We start from the raw sequence: 22,338 nt of genomic DNA, 5'->3' as shown, positions 1-22,338 counted from the left end.
GAAGGTAGCAGAAATTCTCCCTTGAGCTACAGTTTACTTATTTGGCTTCTCTGACATCAGCACCAACAATGACGCATGTTTGTTTAATTTTGCAGCAGACTATTTACAAAGGAGTCAGTTTCCCATTGTGTTAAGCAGTTAATATGGGGTAGAAGGTCCCATACAGAGTTAACCAGGAGCATATATGAACAATTACAAAAACAAATCTCTTAAACAAGAACAGCTATTAGCTTCCTATTTGTAGCCCTCTCGTGAAAGATGCACAGATAGGGAGGCTGAGAAATGGCGTAGAAAATAGACAGGACCCTGTGTCAAAGACTTACGTGCAAGTCCTTGCTAGCATGTCACCTTGGATAAATCACTTAATGTCTCAGAGCTTGCATTTTCTTATTAATGAAATGGAAATGATAATATCCAAACTTATAGGGCTTTGGCAAACAAACTGGCAAATTTTCATTAGTGCCCTTTCACATATCACAAATGTAAAATTTATTCATATTCTGGCTGCTGTGATGAGATACAAGAGACTAAAGACAAAATTCTTGCTCCTTAGAAACTTAAAATCAAAATGAGGAACCACAATGCATAGAACTAAGTACATAAATAGTAACTTATTAATAACCACCATTTCTATTACTAGGGTATGCGCAAAATATATGTTAAAATACAATAAAAATAATATAGTAAGAAATGCAATTTCAGGAAATAGATATGTGGTGGATACAATGTGAAGGAGTGTCCAAAAAAGCTTTCTGGAGGGCATGCATTAGATTTTCTAAGAGGCAATGTACCTAGTGGTTATGAACTTGGGATCAAGTGGATAATGATCAAAATCCTGGCTGTACTGTTTAGTAGCCATATGACTGTGGAAGAGTCATGTAACTCTCTTAATTGACACCTTTACTTATCTATAAAATGGGGACAATAGTATTTACTTTCGGGTTTACGCTAAGGTCTAGGGGAATATATGTAAATAATTATGTAATTAATTTATATAATTATAAATTATATAAATAATTTGTGTTATTATGTAATTTGTGTATTATTATGTAATATTATGTAAATAAAGCTTTTAATACAGTGCTTAGCATAAGGTAAGTGCTTTAAAAAAACAAAAACGGTGGCTCTTATTATTATTACCCTTACATATCTCACCATAGTTGAAGGATGGTAAAGATTACTGAGAGATCACTACATTACTTATATAATCATGGCAGGTGTGGAGAACTGTTAGGATCTAATTAAGCAGAAAGGAAAGAGAAGGAAAAATGAGAAATTTGAGAGGAGTTGGAATTTTTTAAGGACAGAAAAAGGCTCTGAGAATTATGGAGGGCAGCAGTTATTCAAATGGAGTGGGCTTCATTGATTAGTCTTAAATTCTGCTTTGTTTTCAAAATACAAATCACACCTAGCTTTCATCAAGTAGATGTAAGGTGTCTGTGCTGAGACAGCTTTATGGTCTTAAGTGACCATCACGTCAAAGTGATTAATCACTTGAGTGGGGAAGAGGGCTGGTAGTAGCACGCTCTGAGCTTTCCTCTTTGGATATTTCTGTGTTACAACTTTAATTAAGAAAAGGTCAAAGACGAGTGACAGAAATAACCAGAGTGTGCTTAGAATTATGGAGGAGAGGACACGGTGTGAGATCACATCATTGTCTTTAGACACGATTGAATCCATATTGATTGTATTCTTCTTTGAAGATTACTCATACAATTTTTTTTTTTGTAATCCAATATTTTTAGTTCTATTGTTTCAGCCACCTATAACATTGTGGAACCAAACTCATTGGGAGTAAGATTAAAGCAATCACTCTTTCTGCTTATAGTTTTGAGGGGCTGAGATGTGAGAAAGAAGAGAAACTGTTTGATATATAAGCTTCGAAAAATTTGCTTAAAGAGATGGGCTTAGCAGAAGAGTTCATTTTTATCTCCTGATAAAAGTATAAAATTAAACTAGTATGCTGGTTATATCATTTTTAAAAATACAAATTAAGATAAATATGTAACTATTAAATAAATGCTCATCAATGAATCACCTAAAATCATCTCATGTACTAATCATCCAAAAAGTAGTTCTAAGGTATCAGAAGCAGGAATAGGAAGGATCTTTGGAAAGGGTTAAGGAGGAATGATCTAGAAACAAAGAAGTGGCCAAGTGGTGAGGGTGATGAGCACTAAGTGTCTGAGGGGTGCTCTCTGTGATGTAGTAGAGGAAAGGGGGACCAGCTATTGTAAAAGCAATTTAACCCACTGGCTCATTTAATGGTTACAGCTGCAAAAAAAATCCATGGGCCCTTAGTTCAGAGAAAATTAGAGTTATTAATCAAAATAGAAATATTTCTAAGGAATTGGTTTTAACATGTTGGTAAAACAGCTGTCTAAACTAGGCTGAAACATATCATATACGAGTATATAGTGTCCATTTATTTTCATTCAAATTGCAAATGTACACTTATTATTAAAATGAAGTAACGAACCAATGGGAGGAATCTCCTAGGTCACAACTAAAATAGAGAAAAATTTTATAAATACTTTTATCCTAATACATAGGGCTATTTGAATCCGTACATTTAATGCATCTGAAAGTAAGCTTTGCATATTCTGGGATTTGAAAGGAGGTTTTATCAGAATAGCTTCATAAACATTCTGAATGGCTTCAGAAATATTTGTAAGAGAAAGTTGAAAGGCAATTTCTCCCACTGCCATCATTATTAAGGGAAGAATTTCCATGGTATGATCCCATTACATTGCTTTTCCTCTTTTTCACCTCTATCTTTAGTGAATGGAGCATTGTTCTCCAAATCCGCAGACATACAGGCCTTTGGAATAAGGCAAAATCTTGCATCACCATTGTGTGGTAATTTGACATGGCACTTGTAACACAGAACTGACTGGTGGGACCCAGAGTTCTGCATCCACCTGAGTGCTAATATTCATTATGGCACCCATGCTATCCCTTCAGCTAAGATATAGGATATGAATTCTATGGCACATCAATGGGGAATATCCAAACTAACATTACAAAAGACGATTTGATTGAATGAGTTATAAAAAGTGCCCCAGTGACACCTCTGGCATCCAGCGCCTTTGCACCTTGCTGTGAGACTGCTTGTCAAGAGATGAGACTGTTCCCCACTCAAAGGACAGTCCAGCAGCCAAACCTGCACTAACCATGATGGGTTGTTCCGGAGCATGTTGACATACAACCCGATGAGAACATGTTCATCAGCTAGCCTGTCTGCCACGTTCAGGCTGTACTGTATCCTGAAACAGGGCAGGAGGAAAGAAAGGGTGTTGTTAGGAGAGGCAGACAGAAATGAGCAGAGTAGGAGTGACTTTGTGGTAGAAAAGGCATTTAGAAAACCAAGCAAGTAAAGGGAAAAACAAGTGATGCTCTATGAAAAACACAAGCAAAATCCAAGCAATGAAATTCACAATTGCATTTCACTAACTTTAAAAATAAAGACTTCCATTTAGGCAAAGTAACTTTTAAGAAAACAGATTTGCATTCTTTAAACCACTAAGGCCAAGAAATTCATCTGTACAGTAAACACGTTAAAATGGGTTGCAAGCAAAGATTAAATAGCTTTTGGAAAATCAAATCTGAAGCTTAGTCATTTTTTTAAAAAAAAGAAAAGGAAATCAGAGAAAGAGAATAACAACACCGATCTGTCTACTCAAAATAACTACTTGATGCTGTTAATGGAGTTATAATGAAGCTGCTTTTACTAAGTCACAGATGGTCTTTCAAACACAAAGCATGTGGACAAAAGAAATCTCCATTTTTAGTTTAGTTAATTCAAGCTTTCAGTACACTCTGGCTTTCACTTACCCTTTGCCCTTCAGAAAAGCTGGAGCAGCCCTAGCCAGCAGTTTGTTCTGCTCTACTTCACTGTCCTTGGGAGGAGAGCTAGTTAATAAGATGGGAAAGCCAAGAAGAGCGTAAACACAGCAATGCATTCAAGAATAGAACTGGCAACAGAAACGCCCAATCTAGATCCAAGCTCCATTTGGATAGCTCTCTTATAGTTTTGAAATGTTCAAGATGTTTTCAGATTTCCACAGAGCTGAACTAGGAGTAGAAACTTGGCCTCAGAACCACAATTACAATTATACAAGCCACCATGACCCTTGATTTTACCTCTGCTACTTGCTTAACAAACAGATTTCATATGCCTAGACATAATGAAAATTCTTTCGACATTCATTACAGAAGATCAGGTAAACAGTCCAATAGTTCACTAAGTCCTGCAGTCTTTAGACCTCACTCAAGAAGTTTACTTCTCCATCCTTCCTTATATTCTCCAACTTTTTGTGTTGAATGGACTTGAAAATTACCTAATTAGAGATGCCTGTTATATTAGAAGTGCTTTACTACTTCAAGCACAAGTCCCCTAGCCTTTGCTGCAAACCTGCAAAGAAAACTTTCAGAGAAACTGAGAAATAAATCTTTGAGCCTTATAAATATACATTCATAGTCCTATTCATGTCTATTACTGATGAACAGAGTTCTATCAATATAGTAAATTCTTACCATTTTTTATTCATTATGAGGAACACTCATTTTATACAGTAATTTAAATCACAGTTTCAAAAGGTTAAAATGTAGGTTTATTGAGATACAACTGAAAATATAAATAATAATAAAGTATGGCCAAGCCAAAGTCACCCAAGATTTACTGTAATGAATATGCATGCTTCATTGGGAAATATGATATTGATTCTTAGTATTACAAATGTGCTTGTAATGTGCTCAAAGAGAGTTTGCTCCTTTGTAGGTTAACAATTTGCCCTGCAACATTGGTGTACCTAAAACTACACCCCCTTCATGGAGAATACAAAATTAACTGACTGACTTTGTTGGAATACCAAGTTTTTAATTACTGTGATTGAAATTATGAGTTTTTACCACAAAAATTTCCCAACTTTTCAAGAAGTTCGAAATCATATATATAAATATATATATATACACATACATATATATGTATGTATATACATACATACATATATATGGCTTATAAAGTAGTTTAAAAACTTTAAGTACAAGTTTTAAGGTTTCACTGCAAAATACCACTCTTTCAGACCATGCAATACAAAAAAATATAAATTTATAAATGAATATCATATCAGAATTATGCACGTTGTAACTGAAATTCTTGTTTTATAATAGTATATACTACTTCCTTAAATAGTGAAGTTTCTGGTACATTTAAAATCAAATTTGATTTGTAAAGAAAATGTCTAGTAGAGAGTAGGCACACCTGTTTGTTGAATGTATGACTTCACTCAGCTTTTCAGGAATCCCGTATTACATAAAGTATTGCTATATTTAAGAAGCATAATTGCACACAAACAAAATAGACATTAAAAATGGAATGATTAATGTTCTCGGAGAATTTACTTTCCTGATGAACTTAAATTTTTTTTTTTCAGCATACTGATTTCCACCTTCTAAGACTCTGAAACCTGCCCCTTAAGGCAAAATGGCCACTTTAAGCTATCATGGTTGGTGTTTTCCCATTATCCCACCAAAACAGCACTCCAAATTTTGTCTCCTGAAGCATATCCCTCTGTGCTCATTATCCAGTAACTACAGTCTCCCTGCTGCTCAATTACCTCCCCCAATTTTCTTTTTCATAACTCAAGATTGATAAAACTACTATATATTTCAGATTTTTGCAAAACCACTCAAAACACGGCGTGATATATCAGTGATTCTTCCCTCTAAATTAATTTATTTCCCTGTCTTGCTATGCTTTTATGTGCTTTGACTCCCAGAAATTGTGGTGATATTTCCTAAGTCAAAAGCCTAATCATAATTACATAGGTACAACCTCTAATACTGAATGCACAAGAAGAAAGAAAGGACCAGTAGATAAAAGAAACACAGGAGGGTCTATCAGAGGATATTTTCACTACAAATTACTCTGGTGAAGTCTTATAGGAGGAAGGTGATGTGTCAATAAAACTGAGAAGTGACATCCCACCACTTGGCTACAGATAAGCACCAGCACTGGAAGAGTCCTACTGAAATGTACGGTGTATGGGCTGGTGGCAGCCGGGAGCAGTCATCCACATTTTCCTTTGCTGACCTTATTATTTCTTTTCCTTCAATTCTTTGGGTCCTTCTCTTTCCTCTACTCCATTTGTCTCCTCTCTTCTCTTTTTATTCCTTCTTCTGCCCTAGTCTCTTACTCCCTCAAAGGGGTGAGCAGATGTTCTACGTATATACATCTCTTTTCCTTTTGTTGTCATTTTCTTTGCATTGGTTCTTGTCAGTGTTAGTATAAATCCTTTCATGTTCCTTTCCCTTCCCAAATGAAGTCCTGGGAAAACCAGTTTTTGGAAAATAAGGGGATGACACTATCTGCATTTATGAGTTTGTGGAAATCAACCATTTATTTTATTTTGCTACAGCTCATAATTTCTAGTGCCAGGAGCACTTCTGAGTGTGTTACTCATTGTTCCCATAGTTTCTGTACTTCCTAGAACTAGCCTCAAATTCTCCTCCTCCTCACTTATTTCTTATTTCATCATTCATTAAAAAATATGACCATGTATAGAGGAAGTCAAGTGCGTGACAAAATCAAGGAAAAAAGACCACTCTTTCCAAATGAAATGGATCTAGAACTTGAAGAGTCAACGGGGAGGCAGGTTGCACTTAAAACTTGCATCTATAAAGACTTTTCAATGAAGTATTTTCTCCAGAATTTCCTCTGCAGCTTCCAAGGAGCTTGAAGAAAGGAGGCAAAGTGAAAACATGGTCTCCTGAGCTCTTGTGAAGATAGGGACAATCAGTAGTTTATTATGATCTCTTCAAAGCAATGTACTTGCATATTTTATAGAATAATTTAGATTTTTAAACTTTCATTTTGTAGCTGAACAGCTTGCATGGAGAAGTTAGGTGATCAGGCACACTGGAATCTATGTTCTTACCAAAAAACATGTGCTTCTTGTATGTCAGTGTGTCAGAATGCAACAACAGCTTTTGCATAAATCTAGCTCTAAAAGGTTCTACTTCTTCTACATGCCCCATCTTCAAATCAAAATGCATTCTTCCTTTTAACCTCTGAAACTGGAACTATTTGGGGCTCCCCTTGACCATGGATGATAAATCATTTTTAATCTGAATCCCAAGAAGCAACACTGCCATTCCTAAAATTGTGTGTATACATATTTTTTTCTTATTGTTGTCATTTTCTTTCCACCAGGACCTTGTCAATGTATAAACACATCTCTTTACATACATATTATCATTGATGGGTGTGGTGACAATCATACCCTGGAGAGTATGACAAAGTAAAATTTGAAGTTTATGTGTTCTGCTGAAAGAAAAGAGGCAAAAATATACCTTTAGACTAATTTATTTTTTCTAAAAAAATTCTCTATTTTCTCACCAATTCCTTTTTTAGACTTCTGGAAAATAGCATATATAAAGATAAATACTCTTCTTCCAAAAATTTTCATATACATATACACACACACACACACACACACACACGCACACACGCACACACATACACAGACACAATAGTTCTAGAAGGAAACAATGATTTAAAAATATTTCATATTTATTTATTTAAATTTACCCTATTGTTTTTGAAGGGTGACAACTGATGGCAGTAGTTTTGCTTAAGTCAAACATGTCTGGGGTGTTCTAAGATAACAAAAACCACACATAAAAGCTCCCTGGATTTTTGCTTAAACCAGAAATATATTTTTAAAAACCATTTCTGCTTATGTTAGGTTACTATATTAGTTCTGGTCAAAGATTTTTTTTTCTTTTATTGAATATGAAAAAAAAAACTTAAATAAAAGTCCTGGGTACCGTCTCACAGAGCCATAACATTATATAAATGAATTGTGTAATGTGCAATAGTCATTATTACAATGGGTAACAGGAAAATATTTGAACCATGACAAATTAACAAATATTTTCATTTTTATTGATTTTAAATAACTGATAAATTTGTGTGGTGTTTGGACTTGTGAAGAATAACTTATAAAGTTGGCTACCTCCTTAAGTAACTATCAACAGGAACAAAATTTTGCTTCTTACTGTAATTAACATAGCCTAGGTACAATAAAAAAAGCCCACAGTTAGTTTTGCCAGGAGATAATTTCTAGAAAAATTGTATTTCTTTTCCTCTTCTAGTTTTCAATAGCTTTGAACTGAAACATACAATACTTGCTACATGCAAATTAGTAAACAAGTATAAAAAATAGCTTAGTGTCTCAGAGAGAAAAATTAATTATCAATTCAGGCCGACACAGAGGTCAAACCATCTTAAACAGGTACCATGGAAGAAATAACGAGAATTCTTAGCTCATATCTGATTCAACTACATTTCTTATAGTATGTTGTCCCCAGATATCATCAAGCCATGTCAACTGTATTTTCATCAAGAGAGCCTCTAGAAAAATTTGCTGGGTACAGAGCATATACAGACAACAACTAAAGCAACTCTAGTAAGAGAATAAAGGTTATTAAAGTGAAGAAGAGAGGGGACTGCAGTTTTAATTATGCACTAACATTTTAGTATAGGAAATAGAATTGAGTGTGAAGACTGGTTTACTTCAAGTTTGGAAAAAATCTAGCGTATTAGTGGAGCTCTGGGGCTATCTGGAATAAAGAAATAGCTGCAGAGAGTGATTATTTCAAATTTCATGAAATTTTAGACAACATGTCCAGAAACTGTGAAAAGAGTGAAGAAATCTTCAGCGAGGTTAATTTATAAGTTCATCTGTTTTATGATGTTGATTTATAAATTTATCTATTTTTCTGACTGAAAAGGGATGGGTTTTAATCTTAGAAAAATTAACGATGGAGAAAGGCTGACTCTTAGTACCTCAATTTTATTTCTATTCACTTTGGGTTACCAAAGCACAAATGCTTAAAATTCAGTTTGAACATTTTAAGTCAGATTGAAAATCTGGGTTGTTAGGACAAGAATCTCTGGTTAAGCAGAGTGTTTGAAAAAACTGAAAAAGATACAGAAAATTAGTCTTTCTGGTTGAAAACCCAAACCAATCAACCAACTGATCAAGTAGTCAACCAACAAAAATAACTCACGAAACCTGCTCCACTGGGAAGAATCAGAATTTGGGAAGCACTTGGGGTGGGTGGTATGCCTTCCCCATATGCACAACCAAATCTAATACAGTATTAAGTATGATAATTAACCAAATGTTATTGTGACAAACCAGAAAATAGCAAATTAGATTGTGTTCAACACACTCTCCGACTCAAGCAATTTTCTAATATATCTAGCTAGACACTATTTATATCATAACCAATGTGATTCCTTTCCTGAGTGGTTATTACTACAGAGATTGCATCTATAGAAATATCTGTGAAACCTTTAAGAGATACCGTGTTTCACCAAAAATAAGACCTAGCTGGACAATCAGCTCTAATGCGTCTTTTGGAGCAAAATTTAATATAAGACCCGGTCTTATTTTACTATAAGTTTCTTAAAATCAGATACAAGAGAAGAATGGTGCTGGTCAGTGTTAAGGCAGCATTAAGAAAGTGGGGAATTACTATAGTAATTTCTTATAGTAAAATAAGACCGGGTCTTATATTAATTTTTGCTCCAAAAGACACATATGGCTGATGGTCCAGTTAGGTCTTATTTTCGGGGAAACACGGTATTTCTAATATTGAAGGTGAAAGAATCCAGCCATTCAAACTTCAGAGCATCTTTAATGTGGTTAATGAAAAAGATGGCCATAATTTTAAAAAGCTTACTTTACATAGGAAACGACTGGTTAACTTTCACACATAAACTAGTCAAGGATTTTGGCAAGATAAGATTTTACAAAGGGGGCATAATACCAATAAAGAGAGCACATACTCAGAGGCACAATGCTGTGGGCAGTGAAGAGGAGAGAGGACCTTTTGGGCCTGGCTTTGTGTCAGTGCTTCCATATTTACAGTAGTGATAGGCTACATTTCACAAGTTTAGTTAATGTTACTGCCTCACCATACATAGTCTTTGGAGCCCTTTTGCTAGTGGTGATGATAGATTTCCATTGATCCAGCCATTTTTTTCCCTATAAATTCATGCATTTATAAGAAAACAATGTAGGTTTAGGGATACAGTTATGATCAAGAAAATGAATGAGGTGAATTAGTCCACAAATTATGTTATTTGACCCGCATTCTAACCAGCACTGAACATACACATGTGCCCGCACGCACACGCACACAAAGACTTCAAAGGGTTAAGGGAGAGTGCCTTTGAGAATTCCCTCTTTTCTTTTAAGTAAGGGAAAAGTGAACTAAATATATAGCTAAAAGTGGATATAAGGAAAGGGGATGCGACAGATGGTGGTGGTAACCAGAGTTATACACTCGTAAATCTGTGTGAGGCAGATTACTAGGATGTCAAGAGACTTCAAAGATATACCCTAGTGCCCTTTGAAGATCAAAGTGATATGCTTGTAAAGGATTCTAGGTGAGAAATGCCAGAAGTTTATAGCGAGGATTCTGGAGTGGTGATTTCAATTCATCCTCATGCTGCTTTACCTTTCTAAGATCCGTCACAAAAGACTGAAAACTCAGTCTAAATAAAATACCTGCATGGCCAACTTCCCCACTTTCTTAATGCTGCCTTAACACTGACCAGCACCATTCTTCTCTTGTATCTGATTTTAAAAGGGGCAGTGGGGTAGAGTAGGGCAAGGCTCTAGGTCCGATTTATTTGGTCCAGTTCCAGTCATAGGAAGAACAGGACCTTTAGTTGGTTTTCATCTATTTTAGTGTGTGGACATGGTTAAGAAATACATGGTGGATCACCACCACCATGATCAAGTAATAGCAATCAAGCACTGATAGTATGAAATGGTTTTGCAATTGTTACCTCAATAGGAATCACACTGCTCTACCTTGGGAAAACATGGCCTAGGCCCAGTGGGACAGAAAGGTGTAAGTCCTCAAGTCTTTTACTGCAGTGTGGTCCAGCCATGTGACATCGTCCTGGCTTCAGGACAATGCTAATGTTAGTGCAAAAGATCATTCCAAGAGGCGCTTTCATTCAAGAGTCTAACAAATCACCCTCTGAGGTCTTGCAAACTGTACAAAAGTAGAGGCTCATCCAAAGAAGATCTGGCTTGGTAATCTTCACAGATCGGCATCTCATATGCACTGAGATGAAGCCATGAAATAAATAAAGTAAGTGGAAAAGAGAGGAAAGAGCTGAGAAGTCCACCTCAAGTTGGAAATTCTCAACAGAATCTTATGAAATCCCGAAGACCTCTATCTCCAAGACATACTACAAGAGGATTTTAGTGATGGAGTAGAATCACTACGTAGCAGTCTAGCTATGGAACTACTACTACGATTAGTGATTTGGGGCTGGGATACTGACCGTGTGCTGTGGTCAAGCTGATTTACATACAGCTTTATGAGCATATGCTCCTCAGCCACGGGGTTGTAGGCACTTATCCCCTCAGGTAACCTGAGGGATTCAAACAATGAGACCTCATTAAAACCTCCCATGGACAGAGCAAGGCCCACTCAGCGAGGAAGGACGTTCAGTGTACACAGCTTTATTGAACAGCACCCTTAAGACAGAAACCAGAGGCCAATCTCTGTGGTGACAGGAAAAACTGCAAACTTTTATACAACATGTCTGTGGTTCACAGGGAACATTCCAAAAGGACTGAAAATGGGAAAAAAGGGAAATGATCATATTGTGGGTTAATGGGTACCATGCACCCTGGAGGAATCAGAACAGCTCAAAGTATTATAGGAATATTTTAGAGTAGAGGAAGCCATGTTATCCATCTAGACGCATCCACCATAAGCACCGTCCGAGCTGAAATGATATAAAATGACCTTCAGTAAGGATAGGGTCTATCTCTGCTTGACATTTGCAGAATGCAGAGTTTCCTAATAAACGCACATCTTTCTTAACATCAATGCAAGATCTTCTCTAGATAGATGAACAGGCCCATGTCTCTTACAGACTTTACAGTCTATGATTTTGTTTTAGAAAAAGTGGTTAAATTTGCTGGTGGTTCTGAAAGGGAGTGCTAAGAGGAACACACTGAGGGACTAACCCATATTATTTCACTGTGGAGGTTGTCGTTCAATTAGGTCCTCATTTCCATTTGTTACAGAATTGCTTAATTTACAGGAAGGAAACACCATGAACTGCCACATTTTGTTTATTCTGCTAATTATAATTATGGAGAACATCTTCATTTCAGGTTCCTGCTGAGGGGTAAGTACAGGAACTCAGGGAAAAAATCAGGAGTGTTCTGAGTCTCACTGTCTTCAAATCCTCACTAGAATGTACCAGGATATTACAGTAAAATTGGTATCTCAGAAACGTCTTCAGGGAAAAGACCGGTTATGTTTGCTTTGCGAAACATGAGGCTGTGTTGTTGTTTTTTTTTTTTCCCTACTGAAAGGCATTTGAAATCTATGCTCAGTTACTCATTCCAGTTTTCCTTACCTTTCCTTCTGCTTTCCTGTGAACCTTCTTCCATGTATTTATAAAGTAATTCTCTGGGGTTTTATTTGTGATGTTTGATCAAATGACTTGGAGCACCTCTTGACCTCTGCATATTTGTAATGCTAGCTCTAAAAGAAGTTCTTTGCTCAAAATGGGAGTGGATCTTGTTCAAACAGATGACTCATATCCACCATTTTTTATTATCCATGAAATTATTTATGTGAAAACTACATTTCCAAGTTTGGTCTTCAGTGTCTAGCCTCAGGAACTCCAGAGTTCACCAAGAAGAAGATTCTTTTATATCTGGAGCTTTAAATTAGGAGATGTTTCAGAATGTATATAATAATTCCCCACTGCATCTTGAAATTCCAATTTCCTGGCTGAAATGGACCATCGTAGGTGCTAGGAAAGTGACTTTCTCAACCAAAGAGAATGCATGTATATCAGTAGTAAAATTTAAATATACCCCACATTCTTACTGTGGATGTACTGTAAATGCAAGTTTTCAGAAGGGACTTTAAACCTAAAAGCCATCACATTCTTTAAATGTATCCAAATGAATGAAATTGAACATGTGTGACAGATATTTACATAACTGGTTTGTAACAATGATCTTCCATCTTCGGCTTACACTACAATATTTTTCTTGCCACTGAATCAAGGCTCATTACCAAAGAGAGGGCTTATTCTATCATAGGGTTGGAACTTACCTTCTGGTAATAAAAGGACTTCCTGAGGAGGGGACAGAGTGGGAGAACAGGGTGTCATTCATGCTGGTTACAGGTCTGGGTGGCCTAAAACAAAGTACAGTATAGATGGAAAGTTAAAACAAGTAAAAGTCACAAGTTAAAAACTATCCGCCATCCCTCGAGGAGAAGGGCTGGGAAGACCAGAGTTCTATCTTACCCAGGATCAATACAAAATTTTACATCTTCCAATTAAATTATTGAAGTGTTTAAAGTTACATTTCCTTGAGAATATAGAATCTCAGTTAAATATCGTGAGGAAGCTCTCTAGACACCCCAGAAATGTTTATCCATGAGCTTTGAGCCTTGGCGCTTCATTGAGTCATATTCTCAACTGGAGTGAGGATTTTGAGATAGCCTTACATCTACTGCGTTCTAAAGGGAGAAGCTCTGAAAACTTGATGATCATCAGAATCTACATCCTCAAGGAAAGAGGAGGACTTCTGAAGCTTTAGAAACTTCCTCCTGTGATCCCCAGGACAATGGCCCTCTCTCAGTATGCCTAGTCTAGAAGGATTGAGCTGAAAAATCATATCCTGCTTTGTTTGCTCTTTGTTGTAAGTGAAGATGCAATTAAGCACCACGACTATTTACTGACTTTCTGTTACCTGGGTGATCCATACCATAGGGCACACAGTGCAAGGCATCCCATAAATTTCACTTATTTTTCATATGATAAGAGAAAGAAAATAGGGTTCAGTATTCCTCAGAATTGTCCATGACCCTAAACACCAACTGCATCAGGTCTGTCATCCCCTGTTTTATTTTTCATTTCATCCAGTCATTCTTTCTCTATCACTAATGGCTTAGCTCAGGTAAAATGATAGAGCTAAGATCCCTATCTCATCTCCAAGCAGTTTTCAGTCTCGTGTTAGGTTCACTACAAAATAATCCGTGGTAAAATGAGATGAGGTATAGAGTTCAGAAGATGAAGGATGAATCATTTCGAACGATTCACCGTTTTGAATCACAAAAAATGTTGGTTTTACTATCATTCTTTTCTTTTTTTTTCCACTCTCATTCTTTATTTGAGTTTGACAGTATAGAATTTTTTGAAGATGAAACATTAGTTACAGTAGCCTATAGAATCTACTTGTGTTTGCTTAATCAAGAGCCAAATTTGAAATGGTTTCATTTTTATCTTGGGGAACTAGAGTTAGTTTGGAGTCTACAATAAAGAGATTCTAGGCTAAAGGTAGACTTGTTTATCCGGATGTATTTATGGGAATGAGCATGATACTAGGCAGGTTTTACAATGTCAGCACTACATGCAAAAATTCACTGACACTTTGGTTCCCAGTATCTGGTGCTAAACTGTGTTCTAAGATTTTTAAAGACATATTATTTGATGGATGAAGTCAAAATAACATGTTCACTCTTTCATCTACTCTAAATGTATTAGCCAAAGTTCTGAAAATAATCTTAGTGTTTTGTATTACTTTGATGCATGAGGCTAGTTTAAAACGAATTCTGCCCTGAACAGAACATTTTCACTTTACAAGGCGGATGCTAATTTTATACAAATATCCTATATGAATTTTCAAAAAGTTAGGTATATTAAATTTTAAAACAGTAAACAGAATGAGATATCTTACATTGTAACTACAAAAAGTTGAAAAAAAATCAACTAGACTAACATTTCTGGTTTTCTCTGCCTTTTTTAAAACTTTCCCTTTTGCTCTATCGTTAGACCATGAGAAAACAAATAGATCTGGAACACTTTTTAAGGAGCCTGGTACATTTATTTTATTAAACCTGGTCACTGCAAAGCCGAATTTGCAGTTTCTTAGTAAAAGTCTTCATATTTCAGACTCATCATAAAACATGTTGAACTTGGGACAAAACTGTGGCTTTCAAAATGACTGAAGTGCCTATTTCCTCCATAACGAAATGGCAAGTTACCTTATCTAATAAATAGGTCACATTGGGAACTTAAAACATATTTACTCTTATGAAAAAGAAATAGCCCACAAGATAACCACAAGGGTCTAGTGGAAAATTTTCTTTCTGGACAAGACTTTCATAGAGGACATTTTTATAAAACTGGCATTCTTCTTATAAAACAAAGTGTTGAGCTCAAGGCAGAATTAGTTTTAAACTAGCCTCCGATCACTGACTTATTTTGCATCTCATTACCACTTGTAATTATGATTATTCGTCTTTATAAATACACTGGGGACTATTGAACTACTTACCAAGTATCACTTTGGGCAGCGAAAAATTGAATAGAATAGAGACTGTTAATCATGGTAACATTTACAAGCAATACAATGTCTAAACAAACGCCAAAATACCAAAATGCCATCACTTAAGTGGCCGTTCAGTGCCTATGATAATTTAGAATAGTTAAATTTAGAACAGCATATTTTAAAATTAGAAGTCTTAGGTATCCCATCCAAAAAAAGAAAAAAAGGAGAGAGAGAGAGAAGACATGGCTGTCTGTTCAGGGCACTAACATTTGAATAACAAATAGAGTTAAAAATAATGTCGAAACCCAAAATAGAAAAAAAAAATTCTGATCTCATATAGACTGGACATTCTGCATTCAGAATTTCTTATATATTATTACAAGAATATTTTTCATAATTTGCATTGTTAAATCAAGACATTTACCCTGGAAAAATATATTAATAGTGAGTATAGATCAGTATTTTGATTCAAGGACTATTTTGAGAATCTAGTTAAATATATGGAATTTTTCTCAGGAATAAGGCATATTTTGTATAGAATTTTTAGGGAATATGAAAAACCCCTCATGGAACCCAAATTGTATAGTTGTTGCCCTGTTAGCTCAGTGAATAACACATCAGATCATATTGCCATCAGATCAGATGAAAGTTAAAAAAATTTTTACTCAGCCAATTAAATACACACACACACACACACACACACACACACACACACACACACACACAGCAATCCTGAGCCAGCTGGGTACGAGGTCCTGTGCTAGGTGATACTGCAGTGTGACTACGAAACTGACACGTATTGTACACTGCCTCACTTCCTAATTCTTTCTTGACGTGGGGGGTTGCATCCTAAATCTGTTCTACTGAAAAGCTCTTAGAGCCAGGCCATTCACATCGATTTTCTCTCTCTCTTCCTCCCTCCCACCCCGCAGCTCTGATTGAACGCTGCCTTCTAGGGGTGAAAGTCCTGGCAGGTCTGGTAGAAAGTGACTGCGGCAGAGCACAAACTTGCCCTCACTTCATTTTGTTCATTCATTAACAACTTAGTGATTGTCGTTGGCTATGGGAAGGAAAGTTGAGACCTTCATAACAGCTCCTATAAGGGCATTTTCTGAAAGTGGTTGGCCCTTTGCAACACTCCCCAGATTTATTCACCCCTTGTTTACTTTAAGGTTTATTTTTAGGAGCAAAGTTTCCAAAAATAAGTTAACCACATTCTACAGGACCGGTTTACGTTAGTTTTTGGATGCTTAGCCCATGGCAGCAACAGGAACCTCCAGATTGTGTATTGCTGAGGAAAGTGAACCCTCAAAGCCACTTGGGAGCAAACCAAACAAAGCCCCGGCGTATTTATATAAAGCTTATTTGATGGTATTTGCTTAGGTCCATCACAGAAAAGAGTTACTGCTTTCCTAAGGGTCTAGGGACCACAGTGCTGTTTATGGGTCACGTTCTGAACTGCCTGAAGCATGAACTTTGCATTGGTGAACTCCTAACGTCAGGAGGTCTCATTAGCCCACCACCTCTTGATGTCAAAATGTAAACATAAGCCTTGCGGTGCCACAGGTCCCGCTGAACTATGCAAATCAAAAGGCAGTTCCTAAGGAAGGGGAACCACCTATTCTAGAGGCTTTCCGAGGCACCTGTGACTACACAATTCCTAATTGTGCATAGAAGCAGGTAATGAGCTTCTTTCTTCTTTTGAGCCCAAGATCATATAATACCAAGGAAAAAATACTTTCTTCTACCTAAGGCTTCTCTGTTTTCTTGGCCACCCAGGCCTAAGAGAGGCTCTAGGGCAGGGGTGTCCAAACTTTTTTCAACGTTTTTCACCAAGGGCCGTATGCGGTAAAATACACAAACAGCCGGGCCACTCACTCGAGGTGAAGTACGTATTGCCTCACCTGGTTTATTTAAGTAAACTAAATATATTTTTGGAATTTGCTGCAGGCCAATTAACAATGAATTGCGGGCCGCAGTTGGCCCGCGGGCCGCAGTTTGGACACCCCTGCTCTAGGGCATGGGAAGTGGAAAGGGTGGGTGGCAACACTGTTTGTTGGCCCAACCCTCTCTGTCCACCAGACTCACACAACTTCGGAGAAACAGTTTTTGGAAGTCTGTGTTTGGATGTTCTGGTGAATTTTGCCACCAACCCTCCTCTTCAACCTTCCCCTGCACAGGCCACTATTCTTCTAAAGTTATGTAGCTTGGGCCAAAACAACAATAATTTCCAGATTTGCTGCCATCTTTAAGATGACTGGCTCTGCAGAGAAATGAGATGAAGGGCTTTTATATTTGGGACTCAAAGCACATATGATGTTAAGATACAGTGTGCTTTAAATTTTTTTACCACAGTAATTCCATTGATTGTTAACTTCCAATTGTGTAAACTCCACTACTATCCATATTTTAAAACTATGCTTTCTGAATATTTTCCATCTCTAGGGGAATTAGAGTGTTGCCTACTTGTATAGCTGGGCAGAAGTACTGCATACTTCTACAACAAAAAATTTGAAGGACATTATGTTCATTCTTTTTTTTTTTAATTAAATTTTAAAACTTGGTCCCTGACAACTGACATGAAATTGGCTTTGTATGGATCCGCATGGGTCAATGAAGAAAGATGTCTCTTAATTTGGAGGGCACAGATACTTACACGATGTGGGCCAAGTTGAGTGGCTTCTCTGGCTGGTCAGGAAACATAGGGTGCAAAGGTTCACGGCTGGAAGCACAGCTCAGAGACTTGCTTAACGCGTTAGTTAGCTTCTTAGCGGGGGATTTCTGGAAAGAATAAGAAAGAGAGAAATGATAACAACTAACATTTATGTAACATTTTATCAGATGAGTTGCTTTCATAGTAGATCATTCATTCATTCATTCATTCAGGAAATCTTCTTTGAGTATCTAAGTCAGGGAGTTTGCTCAGTGTTAGAACAAGCCACCAGGGTACCTGCCTCCTGCTGCTTAGTGTCAGCAAATGCTGATAAATGGAAGCAGTCATTGTGCATGGGACACCTGAGCTGGGACGTAATAAACCAGCAGGAGTCCTTCTGACAAAACTCAGAGGACTGTGAAGGTAATTTCAGATGGAGGAAATAAAGGCCCCATTCTGGAGAGGAAAACAGGACATAGATCATTAAAGTCCTTATATGTCACAGAAAGGACTATGGTCTATATCTCGAATGCATAGGGAGGCAATGAAGAGTTTAAATCACAGAGGTGACAGGATCAGACCTGATTCTAGAAGGACTGCTCCCACTAAGAAGGAAGGAGGAATCCAGGTGCAAGATGTTTCAGGTGTGGCAGAATACACCTCATTAAAAGTAAACATGGAACTTCAAGCTGAGTCTTGAGAATTTAAAATTCATGTTCTTTTCAGAGCATCATGCTACTTCTTTTTCATTTAGACTGGTGGAATATTTATTTTAATATTTCCCAGCCAAAATTATAAAAAATAACTTACCTTATATATGTGGTAAGTTATTTTTGATATCACATATAATAAATCTTTACCCAAATTTTTCCTTTCTGTGAGAAGCTACTTATAATTTTGTCATTTTCTTTTTCACATAGAGCCCATAATTGGCAAGATAATGAAGTGACTTTTGCCCACATTGTTTAAAAGCTAAGTAGTAGGAGCACTGTTCAAGAAGCCCCTCTTTGTCTTTTACTAGGAGATGTAATTCTCAGGACTTAAATCAGCAACAACAACAGTTCTTAACCCCATAAACATTGGGGCCCCTCTAACCTCCTGAGGAGTCTAATTCTACTTTGTAAAGATATTGCTCTGCCATGTAATTTTAGAGTACACAACCTCTAAGAAAGTGGCTCCTTATCTGACTTTAGCATTTACATAAAACGATAATTAAAAATGAGTAGTTTTCAAACACCAACCCTCCAGGATTTGAGATAGACCAAGTTTGAAAATTGGTACTATGTTGACAAGAAAAAAATAGAAAGTGTTTTCTCCTACCTTCTACACTACATTGTATCTCATGATCTTTGTTAGGACATCTATCCTCGGCATGTGACATAACCAACAGTGAAGGGTGGCATTTAAACTGGCATAAAGCCTTCAGTATACAATGCCTTAGCAAAGAACTGTTACTTGATTCATCATCTGACAGGTGCTAAACAAGTCATATATTTACACCGTATATTGGTTCCCAATAATAATACCTAGAAAGAACATTCTGATTTAAAATGTATATTCTGAAGATTTTTAAGAAAAGAACAATGAATTACTCTTTAAATAGGCACTATACATTGAATTGAAATACATTAAAATATGTAAAAAACTCACAAAAAATTTGCATTTTCTCATGGAAGAACTATGTCAAGAGGGGTTGGTAAGACTGACGGTCCATCCCACAAAATCCAATCTGTACATAGAGCAGCACTTCATAGAAGCACAAAGACAACATCACTGGGACTGATTTTTGAGTTTAACTGAGACAGAGGTCAGCAAACTGTAAACCAATTGAATAGCAAGCTTCGGGAGTCAAATTCCTTCCATAGACCCTGAGTCACGTGCTCCTGAGAATATATCCATCACGTGGACAGACACTCACAGGTCACCTTTAGCAAGTTGCTAACTGTGACTATTTATAAAAAAATGATTTGCTAATATAACTGCAGTCTCTCCTTCCTCCAAATAAGTAAAATGGGATAGCATCATTAGCCCACGTGCTCACACGTCTTTCCTTTATCTTCCAGTCACATATTTAAGAGAACTCTAGTATCTAAGAAAAAAGAAATTAACACCCATTTTAAAGCAAGTCGCACCAAAAAAAACAAAACAAAATTTGAAAAGAACCTTAACTTACTGTGAAAATGAGATTACGTTCCAGAAGGTGCTTGCTGTTTGGTTGTTATCGAATCAGTATGAATTATCTATATTTCAAGAAGTAACATAGTTTGAGTCTTCCTATATTTTAAGTCTCAGGAATCTACACTGGGTTCAGATATAATAAGTAAGAGATCCCAGTAAGATAGGGAGTGATAGAAAAGGGGGAAGGAAGGAATGTTAGACTACAAGGTAAGTTTTCTCCTTAATTCTGTCACCATCCTTGATATTTCCTTGCATTCTGGGCAACACTCACACATCCAAATTTGAGTATTGTCTGGACCTTGCCTTACCCATGATGTGTACTCTTTCATTTGGTGCTGGTTGCTATGGGAACCACCAGCATGTCCCCTCCAGAAGCAATCCTGACAGAGCTGGTAATTGTGACACTGTTGGCATCGGTAGCGAAATCCCATCATACTTTCACTGTGGCAGTAGGAACACTCAACCGGATGGAAGACTAAGGGGGCAGGAAATGAAGAAAAAACAAGAGAACCAAAGTATGAGCCAGAATAAGGAAAAATATAGCCTAACGGAAATTGCATTTTTCTGCTGTGTGCCATCATTTCAGATGATAGTAAATTTTGGCTGAGAGAAGCATTATGTTTATTCCTGGTATCTTACTACACTTGTCAAGCATGTGTGTCGAGGTGGGAGAAATGAAACGGGATGGAGGATAGGTGTTCTTTTAACAACAAATCTCTGTAATGCCTTTTGCGCATTCTACTCCCATCTCTTACACTCTAAGAATATAAATGACCCAAACTGACTTGCCTTTCCCCCAAACTGCTCTCTTGTCTCCAGGAGACCAGCACAGCTCACTGGAACATGCAGAAGCACAATGGATGAACACAGCTGACTATCCACTGGGTGGAGAGCAAATATTAGAGAAATGGAAAACCAGCAGAAGAAAAATGAAAGGATAATGGAGGGAGAGTAGCAAAACTGGATAAGAGAACTGGATTACTTTTTTTAAAAAAAATGGAGCAGCTAATAGATTTATTTAATGAATGACATTTCCTCCATTTAATAAATTGATTTTTCTTTTCCTTTCCTAAGAGGCAGATGGATAGGGTCCAAAGAGATGTGTAAATTATTCGAATACAGTTGAAATCCAGATAGTTCAAGCGACATTTAACTTTCTTCGGCAGAAAATTTGAATTTTAAAGCAGGCAAGGTAAACCAGTTGAAATGTGAAGCTAACAAATGATCAAATCCAAGTAACTATCTACAATGCTGTGAGCTAAAGATAATAAACAACAACTCTCGCCTTTGGTAAAGTTATTTTCTGGCTAACCCTCAGGGAAAATAGTGTAAATAAAGAATAAATGAAGATGAAATGCAAATTGCAAAAGCAAAGGCATAACTAGCCCTGGAGGTTTTGTTTTCTGTAATTAGTATCATATCCTCGTTCTCAGGTTCTTGGAAAAGGCTGAAGGAGATGTGGATTTAGAGACAACTGCTCTGGGATACAGCCTAAGAAACTAATTTCCTGCAACAGGAAATACTAAGCTAGAGGAATGAAATTACAACTTTATGATGGGAAGATGACTAGGTTCTGGAACTGTGAACAGTAATATGACCTCATTCTGCATGATCTGGCCCTTGAATGCTCTTTGCTTCTGCAGATGAGTAAGAAGAATAAAAAAATGAAAACCTACGTTTGGTAGTGATTACAGAGAACCTAGTAAATTCATTCTTTCAATCTTCTCCATGAGCAAAACAGGATAAATTTCTAACTTTTAACTAAGAAAGTAAGAACAGATGCTAAAAGTTATGAGTGGGAATTTAAAATTAAGCTAACTTTACCCCCAATGTATATTATGTACAGAAGTTAAGGTTCTAGTAAAAGATATGGGATAAATTGTTTTCTAGTTAAGTCTGGAGAAATCTCATAGTTAAACTAAACAATAAATAAGAATATCTAAAGAATAGATGAAGGCACTGAATTCTTCCATATTTAAATTTCTTTAAATCTTGTTCTGAATTGTACTTCATATTTAAATGTATATATGTCAATATTAATTACTTTGCCCTAGAAATACTTTTATAACAAACGGCATGTTATCAAAGTTTACACTTTTCTCTTTT

At 36.6% G+C, this 22,338-nt stretch overlaps 1 protein-coding gene across 38 annotated transcripts in view; it reads right to left on the bottom strand.

The window, feature by feature from the left end:
* DTNA (dystrobrevin alpha) overlaps window positions 1–22,338 on the bottom strand; it is a 366,357-nt gene that overhangs the window by 52,533 nt on the left and 291,486 nt on the right. For 9 of the 38 annotated variants that reach the window (XM_033135729.1, XM_033135726.1, XM_033135731.1 and 6 more), the window contains 6 exons: window positions 20,541–20,707; window positions 18,058–18,182; window positions 15,408–15,416; window positions 13,177–13,260; window positions 3,835–3,912; window positions 3,174–3,266 (listed from right to left, as the gene is read on the bottom strand). In XM_033135729.1, the coding sequence (XP_032991620.1) occupies window positions 3,174–3,266; window positions 3,835–3,912; window positions 13,177–13,260; window positions 15,408–15,416; window positions 18,058–18,182; window positions 20,541–20,707 (556 nt within the window). Of the gene's footprint in view, window positions 1–3,173; window positions 3,267–3,834; window positions 3,913–11,374; window positions 11,465–11,535; window positions 11,825–13,176; window positions 13,261–15,407; window positions 15,417–18,057; window positions 18,183–20,540; window positions 20,708–22,338 lie in introns of those variants that run through there. The other 29 variants (XM_033087072.1, XM_033087073.1, XM_033087077.1 and 26 more) reach the window with 8 other exon arrangements.

This window comes from Rhinolophus ferrumequinum, chromosome 19 (genome assembly GCF_004115265.2).
Source record: "Rhinolophus ferrumequinum isolate MPI-CBG mRhiFer1 chromosome 19, mRhiFer1_v1.p, whole genome shotgun sequence".
Lineage (NCBI taxonomy): Eukaryota > Metazoa > Chordata > Mammalia > Chiroptera > Rhinolophidae > Rhinolophus > Rhinolophus ferrumequinum.
Note: the sequence above shows the minus strand (reverse complement) of the source record. Positions and strands in the feature narration are given on the sequence as shown.